Source organism: Myotis myotis, unplaced genomic scaffold, assembly GCF_014108235.1.
Source record: "Myotis myotis isolate mMyoMyo1 unplaced genomic scaffold, mMyoMyo1.p scaffold_m19_p_17, whole genome shotgun sequence".
Taxonomy (NCBI): Eukaryota; Metazoa; Chordata; class Mammalia; order Chiroptera; family Vespertilionidae; genus Myotis; species Myotis myotis.
In genome coordinates, this window is record NW_023416321.1 from 41,069,099 (window position 1) to 41,087,500 (window position 18,402).

Sequence of the window (18,402 nt, forward strand, 5' to 3'; positions counted from 1 at the left end):
AGCGAAGGCAGGGAGGGCGGGGTTAAGGGGGAGAGATCAACCAAAGGACTTGTATGCATGCACGTAAGCCCAACCAATGGACACAGACACCAGGGGGGTGAGGACATGAGTGAGAGGGGCAATGGGGGGATAAGGACACATATGTAATACCTTAATCAATAAAGAAAAAAAACAACACAAACAAAAACCCACAGTATTTTGACTCTGTACTCTAATGCTAACGAACCGTACACAGATACTGTTTATTAATTAGCAGGTTTGTTTTCCGGAGGAGTACAAGTGAGTAATTCTGAAGCTCTTTTATGGGTATTCTAGGATCAAACAAATAAACAAATATACTGTAGATAAGACTTCTTACTGTCAGAGAAAGGAGTTTCAAATAAAGAAAAGGAAATGGCTAGCATAAAACCTGTAGCGTCGGATCAAAATTGGAGGTATCAGTATAAATCCATGGTTTTGAATATACAAACAAAGAAATGAAAATAGGAGTGAGTACACGTGTGTGCATGTTCCCTTGCTCTGTCCTCTGAGAGAAGTCAGAAACAAATGAGACCCTAGAACAGTGATGGTGAACCTTTTGAGCTCGGCGTGTCAGCATTTTGAAAAACCCTAACTTCACTCTGGTGCCGTGTCACATATAGAAATATTTTGATATTTGCAACCATAGTAAAACAAAGACTTATATTTTTGATATTTATTTTATATATTTAAATGCCACTTAACAAAGAAAAATCAACCAAAAAAATGAGTTCACGTGTCACCTCTGACACGTGTGTCATAGATTCGCCATCACTGCCCTAGAACAACCAGGTATTGGCAGCTAAATCCCATTCTTCAATATGAAGAAACGGTAGCGAAACGGCCAATTCCAGGGCCGGGCTGGACAAATACAAAATGAGTCTGGAACATTTTGTGTTGCCATAAAGTAAGAAAATGCTTTAAAATAAAAGTGACAGAGTCATGTCAAAGTGGCCTGAGCACTAGCCTGAAGGGCTCCAACTCCTCACGGCCACACCCAGGACAGGAATGAATAGATGATTACGGAATGGACCATAAACCACACAATTAAAGACGGGCCCACGTGTCTATACTGACAGGAATGAAAAAGCGAAAGCTCTTCCTTACAGTAGAATTCCAGGGAGTGAATATAAAAGAACGATGCAGACAGAAGTCACCACTTGACATACACCACAAGCAAGACTCATTTGCGGTAAGAATCATAAACGGATGCTACAACTAGTAGCCCAAGAGCCTGATGAGAGCCTGGACTTTCTTCCTTAGTCTCTGTGTCTCCCTCCTCTCCCAGATACTTGTTCCAAAGGCAGAAGGTAATCCGGTAGCGGAGAAACCCAGTAGACACTTCCTTAACCAAGTGAACCTCGCCAACGAGACAAACTCACATAGGCCTGCCGATATGATGCACGAGAAGGCCACACCACTTCTGTGATATTCTTACCAAAAACGCGTAACCTGAATTTAATCAGGAGGAAACCTCAGACAAACGCAAATGAAGGGACGTTTTCCAAAACAACCGGCCAGCATTCTTCTTCAAAAGTCAAGGCCATGAAAGACAGAGACTGGGCCTATGGTCCTGGTAGGTCTCAGTAGCTGCAGCTCCCTTTCCGATCAGCTGTGTGGCCTTTGCAGCTTAGGTCTCCGCATGCCCCCATTCCCAGTGCCTCCCCAGGCCACGGCGGGGTCTCCAGGGCTGCCTTGTGTCCTACACACATCTCTTCCCTCAGATGACAGCAGAGTGGCCCTCACACATTCTGCTCCTGAGTCTGTGGCACTGCGTCGGGAGTGCTTTCTATGCCTGCGCTAACATGTTCTTGGAGAGCACAACTACCGACCATTTAAACGGAAATAAAATCAGCATCGTCAGTTACCTGTATTTTCCGGCATGGAAGCTTGATCAGTGTTTCGCTCCTTTTTGAAAGAAATGTTTCCAAACTGAAGCACTGAAGACACTACTTTAAGCATAGCTTTATTAAAGAGAAAAAAATTAATAAGAATATTGCATCAACATATAGCAGAGATATATTCTAATTTATTTTGGCTAAAAATTAGCTGGACAAAACTTTTCAGGATATCTCTGAGGATGTCATAACATTACAGGCAGTTCTCAGTTCCTCGATCATTTTCTAGTTTAGGCTATTAACCCCCAACATGTGTCTTATTTAAATGAGTATCAGAATCTTAGAGAAATCCCACATACACAGAATCTCTTCATGAGAGAAGCCCATTATATGCATCGCTTCCATCGTCTCCTGGAAGTTATCTTTGTCTTGCTGTCCCGGAATGGGAATATAACCGTTGGAGAGAAATCTGTAGTTGTTAAATCCTTCAAGCAGCAAGTCAGCTACGAGAAAACAGAACAGAATGCCTTCAAGCAACACTCATCAGCAGACTGAGCATGCCCACATCCAGGCGGCACCGATGCCCCAGGAGGCCAGTGGTTCCCCACCAACCATCACCCTACATACTTCTCAGCCCCACACTTTCTCTTTCTGTATATGTTCATGCTAAATACACAAACACATACAGTTTCCCATCGTCTGCAACCAGGAAGGAAAATGATAATGTAAACTGCACAAATCTCAACGGGTGGTGGGGACAGTGGTTTATATAATATTTTAAATTGGATCGTGGGAAAATGATGTAACTTTTCCAGAGAACTAAAACCTTATTGTTTTCAGATTTAAATATTTTAGAAAGCTTTTAAACCCATCTTCTATTCCTTTCTTAGCAAGGAGTTTATAGCAAACACTATGGGGTCAATATGAAGACTAAGTGGACCTAAGATAAACACCCAGATGTAGAAGGTGTGTGCTCAGCCCAGCCACCCCGAAACGTCTCTCCGAGGCAGTCTATTTAGTGGTAAATGTGCTTTTGAGAGCGATGTGCAACATAAAATATTATGACAGAATATTATAATGGATAATACCCCCACTGTCTACTTGTACTTTAGGGGCCGTGAGTTAGAGACAACTTAACTACCTCTTTCGATAAATGTGTTTGTTCCTGGAGAGCAGAAGGCTGTCTCTCAGGAGGGATCAAGACAGACAGGGCAACTTATCCCGAGAAAGGACGCCAGCACATGCTCCCAGCCTGCAGAGAATTTCTGATCGACATCACATTTAACTCTACTGGGTACTGACTGCTTTCTTCTTCTCTATCTTGAATACTTTGATATTATGTCTTTTGATCATTACTATTGCCCGTTGGGAAGCCTGAGAGTTTCCTTCCCGTTAGCATCACATACTGCATGTGTAGAAGCCTGAATTTTCAGTCTCTTGTTGGCTCGCTTTATTTTTGTTACTTATTTTTTTCCTTGCAGGTCATTTCCAATCAATTTCTGGGTTCAATGCTTTCACAGCAAAAGCATTTCATTGCAAAAGTCTACATCCCAATGAGAAAAGCATTACTGTGCATGTATTATTTCTTGTGAGATCTACAAAATATGTTTATAATATTCACACAGAAGCACTGAGTTTGAGAAATTGGAAAGTTGTGCCTCTTTTCCCCTCATATACTTAGAAACGTGCTTTTACCCTGCCCAGGCCTAAGCTTCCAGTCCTTGTGATTCAAGAAAAACCCACCATAGGCTTTTCCCAGGACTAGTGGAAACATAACATATATATTTGTTAATCTAGAAATAAAAATGTTTGTTCATTAATTTTATTAAGTTTATTTTTTCTAACTTGTATATTTATAAATGCTGAAACAAAACTTTATAAAAACACACCATTTGCCTTCTAATTTAAAAAAGAAACAGAAATAATATAACACCACTCATGTACCTACCACTTAAAAGTATTTATCCCATTGGCATGGAAATTCCATTTCACTTTCATCATCTGACCAGCTAGAGTTTTGTAACTTACACTTTAGGTGTTCTCCTGCTCCAGATAGCAGCTGGTAAAAGATATGAAAAGTACGCTCATCTTTTGCTTGGCGAACAGCACGAGATTTTTCCAGAAGGTCTGAGCAAAGACGGGTTAAGGATTAAGTTGGTCCTTTTTCCATGTCTATTTAATTATAAAACATTTTTTCTCTCTGATATAGGTCAGGTATCCTGCTATTAACCACTCTAAATGGTTAAACTTTGTAAGTGAGAAAAGAAAATGTATGCAATTTATGTTTCCCACTAATCTACTAGATCCATTGGGCTAGTAGGGAACTTAAAACCTCAGAGTGCTTTCCTCAACCCCCCCCCTCCCCCGTTCTTAACTTGGATTATATTCAAAGAATACAGCACTATACAAAGAACTATATTTATATCACTGGAGATTATTCTAATAAGAATCAGAGAAATGTCATCTGTAACTTTCCTAACTGGCACACTACCAGTTCAGAAACACTTCTATTTTATTATCTGTACCCAAATTAATTCCATATAGACCTACCATTTCTTAGGACTAGTGTATGTATTTGACATTTTCTTCTAGTTTTGTTCTGCTTAACACTAACTGAAACGGCTTTAACTGTACTTTTATGAGGCTTGTTTCAATGGGTACACGCCCATCCTACGAATGGCAGAAATAGGTGGTAAAAAATAAATAAGCTAACACAACCATAACTGAAGAGTAGTTCAATTTAACAGTATTCACCTAAAGGTCCTTACACCACACAAACATTCCTTGGGCTGATGACATATAGGTGATCCTCACCTCTGTGCAACTCTCCACTTCCCCAGCCACATGATCAGGTTGTGGCCTGGTGTTATAAGACCAAGTCACAATCTCTTGGGACTCAAGTTTTACCATCTTGATAACGGGAGTGATATCACAAAGGGTTTCTTTGAGGCCGTAGGAAGAGGAAATGATTCTTTATTTTAGATTATACTATTCTGAAAAAGGATACATGTTTCAATGTTGGCCCCAACAATATAGCCAGTTACATCAAAGTTGATCCGAATAAATTTGCCCTGAAAATAAATTACAAAGAAAAAATTGAAAATAAATAAGGCAGAAAGGATCTGAGCACCATCATAAATAAGCCAATGTGCCCTGCCAAGTATCCATAAATTTGTTATAAAAATGAACCTTAAATATTGCCTCAAATAAAAAGGGGGAAAAAAGCTTCAATAAATTCCAAAACTGTAGCAATAGGATAGGTTACCTTCTTGGACTATAACATAATAAAAATGAAACCCTAATCATTTAGACCTTTTAAAAAGCTCTTCTAAATAACCTGAGATATAAGCAATTTCAATAGTATAAAAGGAACACTACACCCAGCCTTATAATGATAGACTTGAAAAACTGAATAATATAGATAATTTCCTAGGAAAAGAGAAATCCATTTAAGAAAAAAACAAGAGAAAACTTGAATGGACCATAATCACAAAAAGTAATGAAGTCATTTGGCAAATTCCTAAGGAATATGTAATTGCCTTACTACATAACTGTTTTAGGGAAACAGAACCCAGTGATTATTTCATAATTCACTTTAAAAAATTATCACAACACTGAATACCCAAACAGGTAAAGATAGACTAAAAAAAGGAAAGCAAAATAAAACTGAATATCTTACTCATAAGTGTGTATATATATATATATATATGTATATACACACATATATATGTATATACACACATATATATGTGTGTATGTGTATATATGTGTGTGTGTGTGTGTGTGTGTGTGTGTATATATATATATGTATATATATATATATATATATATATATATATATATATATATATCAAATTAAACACTGCAAAACAAAGAAACACAACAATGATCAAGAATGGCGTATTCCACGACAGCTAAGAAGGGCTGATGTTAATATACATACTACTATCATTCATCACATGAGTAGTCAAGGGACTGAAGGGCTTTCTTCAAAGAAATGAACAAAGTGACTCTAAAATTTATAGGGAAATGGAAAGGACCTAGAATAGTCACAACAATTTTGAGAAAGAGAACAAGAACCAGAGCTGAAGGGCTCAAACTATTCAATTTCAAAAAGCTACAAATGTATTAAGACAGTGTGGGAAGGATAGAGACCGAGTCCAGGCATAGGCCAGACATGTACGGCCAATCCATCTTCAACTGAGGTGCCAAGGTAATTTAACAGTGAAAGGATCTTTTCAACAAATGAAGCTTAAAAAGATGTAAAATAAAACAAAATAAATGCCAAACCTGGACCCTTACCTCACTCCATACATAAAAATTAAGTCAAAGTAGATCACAGACTTAAATGTATGGGGTAAAACTATAAAACTTCCATAAGAACAGAAGAAAATTTTTACAACCTTAAGTTAGACCAAGATTTCTTAGACAAAATGCAAAAAAGCAGGAACCATAAAATTAAGCACTGATGAATTTTATCAAAATTTAAAACTTTTGTTCTTCAAAAGACACTGTAAAGAAATAAAAAGAAACTTCAGACTAGCAGAGAATATTTGTGGAACACATTGTCTGATAAAGGATTTGTACCCAGAATACATAAGGAACTCCTACAACTCAATTATAAGAAGACCAACCAAAGTTTTAAAAAGTTGAATAAAAGATTTGAACAAATTATCTCAATGATATGTATGGCTACATTTTAAAAGAGAGACTAGCAAGGATATAGAATTAGAACTCTCACAAAACCCCGGTAAGAATGCAAAATGGTACAGCCACTTTGGAAAATGGTTTGCTAGTTTCTTATAAAATTAAACTTAAGTTGCCATATGACTCAGCAGTTCCACTCTTAGGTAGTTAGTTACCTAAGAGAAACGAAAGCATGTGTCCACACAAAAATTTGCACAGGAATGTTCATAGCCACTTTATTCTTAACGGCACTCAATGAAAACAACCCAAATGTTCATCAAGTGGTAAATGGATAAAGAAATCATGGTATATTTACACAATGAAATCCTACTAAGCAATAAAAAGGAACCAGTGATATGCTATGTCAAAGAAGTTAGACATAAAAAAACTACACAATATATGATTCCATTTATTTGACATTCTAAAGAAAAACTATAGAGACAAATAAATCAATGGTTATCAGGGCTAGGGGGTAGAAGCAGGAGGAGGGGGCTGATTGCATAAAGGCGAAAGGAAACTTTTTGGGGTAATGGAAATATTCTCTCTGGATCCTGGTGCTAGTTACACCACTATATTAAACACTCACCAACACTCATCGAACTGTACACTTAAAAAGGGTGAATGTTATTGCATACAAAATATAACTCAATAAACCTAATTTTAAAAACTACTCAAGGGAGATGTCTTGATACTGTAGGACCCCTTGAATAAATGCCAATTTTAAAAATATAATTAATCATTTATTCTTTATATTTACTACAAACATTAAGCATGTTACTTTCTCACTAAAGTGAAAAATCTTGGCTTACACTCTTGTACTTATTTCTCCACTCAACTTGCTTATTCTTATATTCACTACTTTAGGCCTTTTCTTGTCTTTTCAATGTTTTTTTAGTGTAGAAATATTTTAAGTAGAAAAAGATGAGTACTCAGTACTTGAATGCTACCACAGAAAAACTTGAACTACATTTTATTACATATAAATTGTTTCTCAATAATATTGTTTTTCAAAACTGAAGAGGGTAATTTACTAAAAATGTATGATCTATTATTTTGTCTAATTTTATGAGCATTCATTAAGAACTCATCCAAGCCTGACTGGAGTGGCTCAGTGGTTGTTGACCTATGAACCAGGAGGTCACAGTTCAATCCCTGGTCAGGGCACATGCCTGGGCTGCAGGCTCGACCCCCAGTGTGGGGCATGCAGCTGATCAATGATTCTCTCTCATTACTGATGTTTCTCTCTCTCCCTCTCCCTTCCTCTCTGAAATCAACACACACACACACACACACACACACACACACACACACACACACACACCCCTATGTATATAAAAGCCTAAGTGACTGTTCGACCAGTAGCTATGATGCGCACTGACCACCAGGGGGGAGATGCTTAATGCATAGGCATGGAAACATGGAACAGACTGATGAATTTCAGAGGGAAGTGGGGGAGGAGGGAAGAGATTAACCAAAGATCTTATATGCATGCTAGAGGCCTGGTGCATGGGATTCATGCACTGCTGGGAAGCATGGCCTGCGGGGATTGACCCGCTGTGGGAGTGCTGCTCATCCTGGCCTGCCGAGCAGCTGCTCCCTGGTCCGGTATCTCCCATGGAGCTGGAGCACTTGCCTCTCCAGGGGACCCAGTCAGGGCCAGGCCAGGGACAATAGCACTGAGAGACAGCAGAGTAGGCTTCAGTCCCGCAGTGGCCACAAACCCGCCTCCCAGTCTCCGGTCAGCCAAGTGGCACTTCCACTGTGGTAGCGCACTGACCACCAGGGGGAAGCTCCTGCATTGAGCATCTGCCCCTTGGTGGTCAGTGCGTGTCATAGTGACTGGTCAACCAGTCATTCTGGTTGTTCTGCCATTTAGTTGCTGGGCTTTTATTATATAGGACTAGAGGCCTAGTGCACAAATTTGTGCATTGGTGGGGTCCCTGGCCTGGCCTGCGGGGATCGGGCTGTAACCAGCAGTCCAACATCCCCCAAGGGGTCCCGGATTGTGAGAGGGTGCAGGCCAGGCCAAGGGACCCCACTGGTGCACGAATCCATATTAGTCTGAAGATGAATGCAGAGGGACAGGTAGCGCTATAGACTCTGATGATGACAGTGGAATTGATTCTGTAAGAACACGTTTCTGAGGACAGGAAGCATGGCATTAGCATTCAGCAGGAAGGACTTCCTTACTCATTGTTATGCAACAAGAACCTAGACCGTTGTTTAGTTAATGGACATGTAACAATATTATTATGTGATGCTCTGGCCTCTAATATATATATATATATTTATATAAAAGAACTCATCCAAGCCCGGCTGGTGTGGCTCAGTGGTTGAATGTTGATCCATGAACCAAGAGGTGATGGGTTTGATTCCCAGTCAGGGAATATGCCTGGGTTGTGGGCTCAATCCCCAGTAAGGGGTATGCAGGAGACAGCCAATTGATGTTTCTGTCTCTCTATTCCTCTTCCTTCCTCTCTCTAAAAATCAATAAAGCCTTGCTCTGAACAGAAAATGCATAGCTAGTTTGATACACCTAAGGTATCATGCCATAACAACAAACATGCATTCCATTACAGACCTGTTTCAGATGCCACTAAACCTCAGAATTTAGAGGGAAAAGGGAGTATGACTACAAAGAAAAGGCATTTTGTGACAAATAGCCTCTTAGCACCTCTTACACAGGCATGTATACACTCTGCATAATAAATGATCAAAACATTGGCTAAACCAAAAAAATCTCTGGACATGGTCTTACATTTATAACTGAGTGTATGTGAGTGGGATAGAATATACCAAAATGGAACATATCTGGGAAACTAGGATGGTGTCAGTCACAATACCTGCCATGTCCTCTAGTCTAAAAGCTCTCGGACCACCCAAACTTCCTGAACACTTTAAATTCCATCGATGACAATGCATCTTTAAGAGGCTGCTTAACAATGGGTAAGCATTTAACATTTTCTTCTATAAAGAACTTATTAAGAGGCACAAAACCAAAATGACAATTTATGTGTTTTTGGTTAGTTTTGTAGTATGGGAGAGAAAAGTTTTGTTTGCATTTTTTCTTAAATGGGAGAAACATTTTCTCTTTTGAGATAGGGTCTTGTGATGTCATATAAGCACAAGTTTTATACATATGACCACTTGACACAAATAACATATTTGTGACATTGAGAGATGCTGACCTAACGCCCTAAACTTAGTCAAACTGTGAGGCTGTGTTCTTTCAACACGTGAGCACAGTGGTGCGGGCACTTCTAAAGCACGAGGTGGGATGGGCACACACAGGAAGGCATTGCAGAGAGAGTGCCATTCGAGCTGATTACGGTTTATCAAGTATATTAGTTTGCTGCAAGCTAAATGGTAATGTAAAGGGAGGTTCTGTGAGTCTCTTTTCTCTAAAAAAATATATTTATGGGATGATATTGGTTAATAAAATTATGTAGGCTTCAAGTGTAACTCCTTCTTTATTTCTAAGTTTTCTTAAAATAAAACTACTACAAAGAGTCGTCCTCGAAATACTGCAATCTGATTTCAACCCCTAAGTTGTGAGACATTATTTTCAAGAGAGACAACATTCTGGGCTAACAGCGGTTCCAAGTGGCACCTATATTCTCTTCTGCCAATAGGTTCTCACTATTGTCCTTGTGTTGTCAGAATGCGATACTTGAAGAATATTTGAAACGTTTGACGGCTCATAATTTTGTTAGAGTGGAAGGACTTTTTTGCTCCATAACTGTAAGACATTTTCATTGTTAGATTTACAATCACCAATTAGAATGGCCAATCCAATGAATTTCATTTCTACATCATTTCTTTCCTTCCAATAACTTTCATATACACATCTGCCTTCAGCATTGGTCCACTTACAAACCACATCAGATAAACTGTGGTAGATAAGCATCACATAAGAATACTGTTACATGTCCATTTAACAAAACAACGGTCCACGTTCTTGTTGCAAAACAATGAGTAAGGAAGTCCTTCCTGCTGAATGCTGAAGTCCTTCCTGTCCTCAGAAACATGTTCTTACAGAATCGATTCCACTGTCATCATCAGAGTCTATAGCGCTACCTGTCCCTCTGCATTCATCTTCAGACTCACCTAATGTTTTTTGTTTTTAATATATTTGATTGTTCAGAGAGGAAGGGAGAGAGCTAGAGAGTCAGAAACATCGATGAGAGAGAAACATGGACCAGCCGCCTCCTGCATACTTCCCACTGGGGATGTGCCCGCAACCAAGGTACATGCCACTGACCGGAATCGAACCCAGGACCCTTCAGTCCGCAGGCCAACTCTCTATCCATTGAGCCAAACCGGCCACGGCTCACCTAATGTTTTTTAAATGCTTTCCTCTATTATTTTTTTTCTCTTGGACATTATGGATAGAAAATGAAAACTTCTGACTCTTTGCCCTGGCTGGTGTAGCTCAGTTGGTTGGAGTGTCATCCCGTTTACACCAAAAGGCTCGGGTTTGATTCCAGGTGAGGGCACATACCCAGGTTGTGGGTTCAATGCGTGCTTGGGGCGCTTCAGGGAGGCAACTGATTGCTGTTTCTCTGTCGCATTGATGTTTTTTCTCTCATTCTCTCTCTTCCTCTTGCTCTCTCAAATCAACAACATATCCTCAGGTAAGGATTTAAAAAAGAAAAAGCACTGGCTGGTCAGTTAGTTGGAGCCTTGTTCCATGCACCGAAAGGTAGCAGGTTTGATTCTGGTCAGGGCACGTGCCTGGGTTGTGGGCTCCATCCCCGGTAGGGGGTGTGCAGGACACAGCCGAGCGATGATTCGTTCTCATCACTGATGTTTCGCTCTACGTTGATGTTTCTCTCTCTCTCTCTCTTCCTGTGTAAAAACCAATAAACTAGCCTTTAAAAAACCCCACAAACTTCTGACTTTCCAATTATGTTCCCTGAAAAGCTAAAAGTAGACCACAAAGATGGTGTCCCTAGTCTTCTGACATACCTTCTTGAAAGATAATGCAATATGATCACTGATACCCCACATAATGTATCTTAGATTTATAAAATCATCCAATGGACTCACATAATAATTATAAAAGAGAATGATTTTATTTTTAAAATAAGTAAATTTTGGGGTCTCCTTCCTGCACTTGTCATTACATCCCTGTCTGGATTCCCGGATGCCTGTCCAGTGCCGGACCTCTGCCCACGGCCCCCATCTCACAGCGTCCGGGCTCTTCACCGGCATCCATATCCAGGGCCACTGCCAATGACCAGACCCTATAACTCCCAGGGCAGAGCCTGGCCCTCCCGACCACCCGTCTTAGCGCCTGCTCTCTGGGAATCCAGGAAAGGCTGTGTGAGGACATAGTGAGAAGGCGGCTGCCTGCAAGTCAGGAATCGAGTCCTCATAGAAACCAACCTGGCGGAACTTGGACCTCAGACTTCCAGCCTCCATAACTGTGAGAAAATTGAAACTACCTAAGAGATCTAAAATCTGTTGTTTAACCCCACCCCCCCAAAAAGGGAAATTGTGTCTTTGTTCTCCAGAAGACCCTAAGAAGAAATAAAGTTAAAAAATTATTAGTCCTTATAAATAGTTGGAATGCCTCAAGAAAGAAACTAAAAAAAAAACTAAAATCGGGTCCTGATGTTCAAATTTTAAACAGCTGTATTATCTATACAATATCTCATCGAGTTAATAAAAAATTGCTATTTTAGAGACAGTAGTCAAAAGACAATGTTATTCCTTCAAAGCTGCAGAGAATACGCTGCCAACATACTGTTCAAGAAAATACTTTCTCAAACTTCTCACTGTAACACTGCAGAAAGTTTAATCAAAATCATATGGTATCACGTCATTCTCACTGAAGAAAATATTTCACTCAAAAAACTCGTTACATAGAAAAACAAACTTTCAGATTTCAACATGTCTGTTTAACTTCTTTATTAGGTCTATATCAACGTGCTGTTTAAGCTTTTAGTTTCTTATGCTATTTCCTATTCGTTTTCTTGATCACCCCTAATAGAAGTTCATATTCATTAAACAAAGTATTTTTTTTAACTTGGGAAATAAGATAAAATTGTTATATTGATAACTTTAAACTCTAATAACTTAAAAATATAAAACAGAAAATTATCCACTGTATATTTAGTAAACTTATTTTGCCCTTACTTCTTGGAAAATTATAAAATAGGAAAGAAAGTAAAGGAGAAATGGAAGAAACAAAGGTTTTTTGGCCTTCTGAACAGGTAACCTAAAAAGAAGTTTCTCAAAATAATTTAGGCACGTGGTCCCTTAATTGGATAAACGAAACCACAACATCCAACATTTACTAATAATTGTCTCATCAGTTCCCTGATCAAATTAGTTCCCTTTCTTTCTCATAACTGGTGTCCATAGTTGTTCTAGCCAGTATAGCTAGCGCAGAGAAATATCTTCTGGCTAAATAAAAATGGCTAGGCATAAAGTAATGGAATAAAGGGACAGAATGAGGAAAGAGATGGGGCAGTAGAAGCCTGCTGTGGGGGGAGGCGGCAGAGTGGATTAGGTGTCCTTCCACCCCTCCTCTCCACCTCCCCCTGCCCCGACTTCTCTTATTTACACCCAAAAGAAACTAGTATCTCTGAAAACAACATATTTAGTCACTAATAAATACTGGTTATAAGCCAAAGCTCTAGCATTGATTCTATTTTGAAAACACTTTAACAAAACAAAAACCTTACAAAGTTGAAAATTATCAACTCTCTATGCTAAGTGACATTCACATTCAGCTGTATTACAAGATCTACCCACACATATTGCCAACACGACAAAGTGAAATTTCAGAACCAAAGAGAAATACTTCCCTGCACATCCCCCAACAGCCCAGGATTCACAGATTCCCCTTAATGCTGGATATCCTGAAAAACCAGGCCAGAAGCAGGCCATGAAGTATGAAATCACTTCAGTCTTGGGCGGAGGAGGAGGAAGGGGACGGAATAAAATCTGTTAAGTTAAAAAGTCTTTTTCTCACAGTAATAAATACTTTCAGAGTTAACATTTTTATTAAAATACAAATCTAGACTAAAGTGGAAAAGAATTTTACTGTCAAGTGGTCCTCTAATCTTTAAAACATTATGTGAAGAAACTTGTAAAAATGCCCACTCCATATTTGATTTCCACGTCAGATTATGGCACTCAGAATATTGAACCAGAATTTCACCAATAAAAACAAAAACAAGAAAAACCCTCAAAATATGACCAGTACATTATGTATGAATTATAGAGCATGCGCTTTAATGCCATATACATGTTGAATGCCATATACATGTTGAATGCCAATCCAAGAACCACCGAGACCCCACACTTCCTGCACGAGCTCTGGGCAGCAAAGACGACTAGAATCACCTCTCATACACTTTCACTTAAAAGGTGCAATTGGACAACTTGGATATTTTGATATTGTCAAGAAAGTAATAAGAAAAATGTTTTATTTAAAGAATTTTATTCCTTGTAAATCGACATTGATTTTCTAGACCTTTCTGTGCTGTTTACAATCTATCTGTAGTAATTACACCTAGATGGTTAGCAATTTACTATAGGGGTACAGGTTTGTTTCATTTGAAAATATTCTCCCCTTCCTAACTTGATATTTAAAGTTGTTATAAAATCTGTAATTTACTTTAAGACACGTCAGTACAGTGTGCTATGTGTGTGTGTTAGTTACTCCACTAAAAATCTACACTCTAGAGCAGGGATGGGGAACCTCGGGCCTTATAAGACCCGAGAAATCATTTGCTCTGGCCCTGCCAAGGCATTAGGGGTGAGTTAATTAAATGACCGAATATAGCAGCTGATGTTGGTAACGTTGTATGGCCCGCGAATGATGTTATAAATATCCACATGGCCCTGGGCAGAAGGAAGGCTCCCCGCCCCTGCTCTAGAGACCACTATTGACCCTAAGTGGGAAAACCCATTCGAGGAGTAATTAAGCTAGGATTTAACCTACAAGCCAGATGGCTATTTTACATGCTTCCGTTATCCTAGCCTCATGTAAACTAAGTAGCCCTGTTACTTAGGATCATGGATATTAGAAATTCCTGGGATAAAATGAGTGGCATTAAGGCACGGACTGATTGGAAATACACAGATAATCCCCCACTCTGGTGTGAACACGGTATTTAAGACTCTAGTGGTGGCCACCGCAGAAGCGCCAGCGGTCAAAATGAAGTTTAATCACTCTGACCCCTGACCAGAGCCGTAAAAGGCATTTCGATGCACTTTCCCACGTTCGCAGGAAGATTATGTCTTCTCTTTCCAAAGAGCCGAGACAGGAGTACAATGTGCGATCCATGCCCACCGCAAGGACAATGAGGTTCAGGTTGCTCAAGGACATTACAAAGGGCAGCAAATTAACAGAGTCGTCCAGGTTTACAGGAAGAACTACACCAGCGACACTGAACGAGTGCAGCGGAGCAGGTGAACGGTACAACTTCCATGCGTGTGTTCACCCCAGCACACTGGTTATCAAGACTAAAGCTGGACAAAGGCCGCAAGAAGACCCTGAACGTAAAGCCAAATCTCGCCAAGTAGGAAAGGAGAAGGGCAAGTAGAAGGAAGAAACCATTGAGAAGATGCAGGAATAAAGTAATCTTATACACAACTTCATCTGAAACTTAAAATGGAAAAAGAAAGAAGACTCTATGGTAAACGACTCTGTGCAGCCACTTAATTGAAGATGCTGGTGGCCTGGTTCAGACCACGTTCTGTCTCTGTCACATCTGCCTCAGTACATCTTTAGGGTCAGGTAGGTGAGAGGACTAAAGACGGACAGCAGGGGCTGCCTTCACTATTTCTGCAAGGGCGCAGGCTCTGGCTTGCTTCCACTGTAACCTGCTAGCCTGGTGGGAGGGCGCATACCCAGAGCCTTTATCTATCTGTAACTATTGGAAGCAGATTACCAAAAGGTACATCAACTGGGGAATTGCCAAACTGGCTTAACACGTTAAGCGCCCAGTCAATCACCGGTGACTGACACTATACTTTCTGTCCAGAAGACAAAACAAGCTGGGCGCTTAACGTGTTAAATAAGTTTGGGGAAAAAAAGATTTGAGCAAATACAGAAAGTACTTCCTACTAAAACTTTCTGAGGGAAGATGTATCTGCTGATACGATCATTTTGACATTGAAATCCCTGTTTTTAAAGTTTCATTACAAGAGATTCATTTTACGTAAAACCTCCCCCATCTGGAACACATTTTACTTCTCCATAAACAGCGAACTGGAGTAACTGTGAACGATTATTTTCACAAGGGTAATGCTCTTCTAAAGAATCCCCTTTAACACAAACCATATGCTAGCATCTTTGAAAGAAAAGATATTCTTCAGGAAATTACTTGTCTATTTCAGATCAAAGAAATGGAAACAAAAGGATTCTAAAGCTTACGGAGTTTACAGTTTCAAATATTTTTCACTGTGAGCATGTGGTTTGTAAATACTGACTACATGAAATTCCACTGTACACCCAACTCATTTTTTAGTATCACATTGCTCTTCCAGTATGAGGTATAACACTAATACCAGCCCAAGGCCTGGCCCGTCCACAGAGCCACCGCCTCCCATGTAACTTCTTCTCATCCTTCAGAAACTGGGGCAGGCACACTCTCAGGGGTCTAGCACACGCCATACGCTCCCTGAGCTCAATTGTGCGTTGTGGCGTGTCTTTGAAAGTATATTAAAGTTAAACCCAAAAGAAGGTGAGCTCTCTGAGGCTAGGGGCTTTGTTTTTGTCCACTGATATATTCCCAGGGCTTAGAGAGTGTTTAGCACTTAGTAGGCAACCACCTTTCAATAAAGGGATCACACACCTACTATGTACTTACATGTGAAAGGCACAGCCAGAGACTAAGGAGCCAGAGAACAAGGTGGATGAGGTCCCTACTGTCAGAGAGCTTACATTCTAGCAGGAGAGACCATAAGTTAGCAGAGCAATTAACTCTACGTTGTGATTAATGCTATGAGGGAAATCAATAGGACACTGATACACAACAGAGGAAAATCCTGAGACAGGGTGTTAGACTGACTAAGTGTTTAAATGAGACAGAAGAGAAATATGGACAGATCTGAAATTCATGCTTGAAATAACCAATAGGGTTTACTCCTGGCCTGGACTTGGGCCATGAAAAAAAAAGCTGAATCAAGGATGATTCATAGATATTTTGTTTCTCTAGGGTTTTTTTTGGTTGTTTTTATTTTATTTTATGCTTAAGCAGGTGGATGATTTGATGATATCATATACTGACATAAGACTTAAATTTTGAACAGAAAAGATGAAATTACATCTGTAATATGTTAAATTTGAGAAATCTATTAGACATCCAAATGAAGATAACAGGTAAGCAGCACAGTGCCTGGCAGAGAATAGGAACTTAATAATTAACTACATAACAAAAAATATAAATTATATAAAATTTACTTTAAAAATGAGCCAATGCTGGCTACTCTCTAAACCCATGAGAACCAGTGTTGGCAACACCCACAGACAACTGCTAACGGGATGTTTGAACTGAACATGAATCAATTAATGGAACTAACCACTCAGCTATTTATGGAACCACTAAAATCAACTACTTATAGTATTGTGTAATGCCTTATGATAGTAGTAGCTAGCTAATAAACTATTTCTTTAAAAAAGATACTATACCTATCAATATAAAGTTGACTTTTTTTTTTTTGATGTTGTTACTGTCTTTATTCAGGAGTTAAATGTGGCTAACAGTGGTGCATAAAATTGCTGAGAAAACAAAGGGGTGGACTGTGCTTGATTATTTGTTATCTTTGAGATAGTAATTTCATTCCCTTGGATACATACCCAGAAGTAGGATTGTTGGTTTGTAAAGTAGTTTTTTGTTTTGTTTTTATTTTTAGTTTTTTAAATTTTGTTTTATTGCTTAAAGTATTACAAAGAGTATTACATATGTCTCTCCCCCCCCCCCCCGCCGCCCTTGACATTCCCCCAGCCTCCCCTACTCCCCAGTGTCTTGTGTCCACTGGTTATGCTTATATGCATGCATACAAGTCCTTCGGTTGATCTCTTACCGCCCCCCCTCCCCCAACCCTCTCAGGCAGAGCAGCATTGAACAGACTGTAAAGTTGACTTTCTAAAATAAAGCTCAGCCTAGCCAGAGTGGCTCAGTGGTTGAGCATCAACCTATGAACCAGGAGGTCACAGTTTGATTCCCAGTCAGGGCACATGCCTGGTTGTGGGCTCGATCTCCAGTGTGGGGCGTGCAGGAGGCAGCTGATCAATGATTCTCTCTCATCATTAATGTTTCTCTCTCTCTCTCTCTCTCTCTCTCTCTCTCTCTCTCCCCTCTCCCCTCCCTTCCTCTCTGATATCAATAAAAAATATTTAAAAAATAAAAATAAAAATTAAAAAAGCCAAAAGCCAGTAATTAAAGATACTTTTGTTTCTTGTTTGAATGAATAGCTATGTCTAAGAATATTGCCTTCATTAAAAATATTTTTCTAAAACAATTAGCTTTTAATATATTAGATTAAGCATAAAGATTATTATACAGTAACACAAGCACGTTGGAAGGTGGATTATCAGCTTAAACAGGGTTTGCTGAGAATTTAGATTGGATGGCGGATTCCTGCTAGAATCAATCTTGCTAGCAAACAACCTAAGGCATTCTACCTACCAGTAGATTTATAAGTTTCTCCCAGAATTATTAAACATTGTATAAATAATGAGACTCACGTATAGTATTTACTTTGCAAATTAATTTCAAAAAGTAAGGAACAAGCTAGAGCAGCGTTTCTCAACCTCAACATAACTGACACTGGGGCTGGGTGATTCGCTGCCTGTCCTGTACACTGCAGGGTGCTTAGCAGCATCCCTGGCCTCTAC

The 18,402-nt window shown here is 39.5% G+C and overlaps 1 protein-coding gene across 9 annotated transcripts in view; it reads right to left on the reverse strand.

Moving 5' to 3' along the window:
* MYH10 (myosin heavy chain 10) overlaps positions 1 to 18,402 on the reverse strand; it is a 146,819-nt gene that overhangs the window by 66,288 nt on the left and 62,129 nt on the right. For 5 of the 9 annotated variants that reach the window (XM_036341553.1, XM_036341558.1, XM_036341559.1 and 2 more), the window contains 4 exons: positions 4,864 to 4,927; positions 3,885 to 3,983; positions 2,216 to 2,359; positions 1,887 to 1,982 (listed from right to left, as the gene is read on the reverse strand). In XM_036341553.1, the coding sequence (XP_036197446.1) occupies positions 1,887 to 1,982; positions 2,216 to 2,359; positions 3,885 to 3,983; positions 4,864 to 4,927 (403 nt within the window). Of the gene's footprint in view, positions 1 to 1,886; positions 1,983 to 2,215; positions 2,360 to 3,804; positions 3,984 to 4,670; positions 4,841 to 4,863; positions 4,928 to 18,402 lie in introns of those variants that run through there. The other 4 variants (XM_036341561.1, XM_036341560.1, XM_036341557.1 and 1 more) reach the window with 4 other exon arrangements.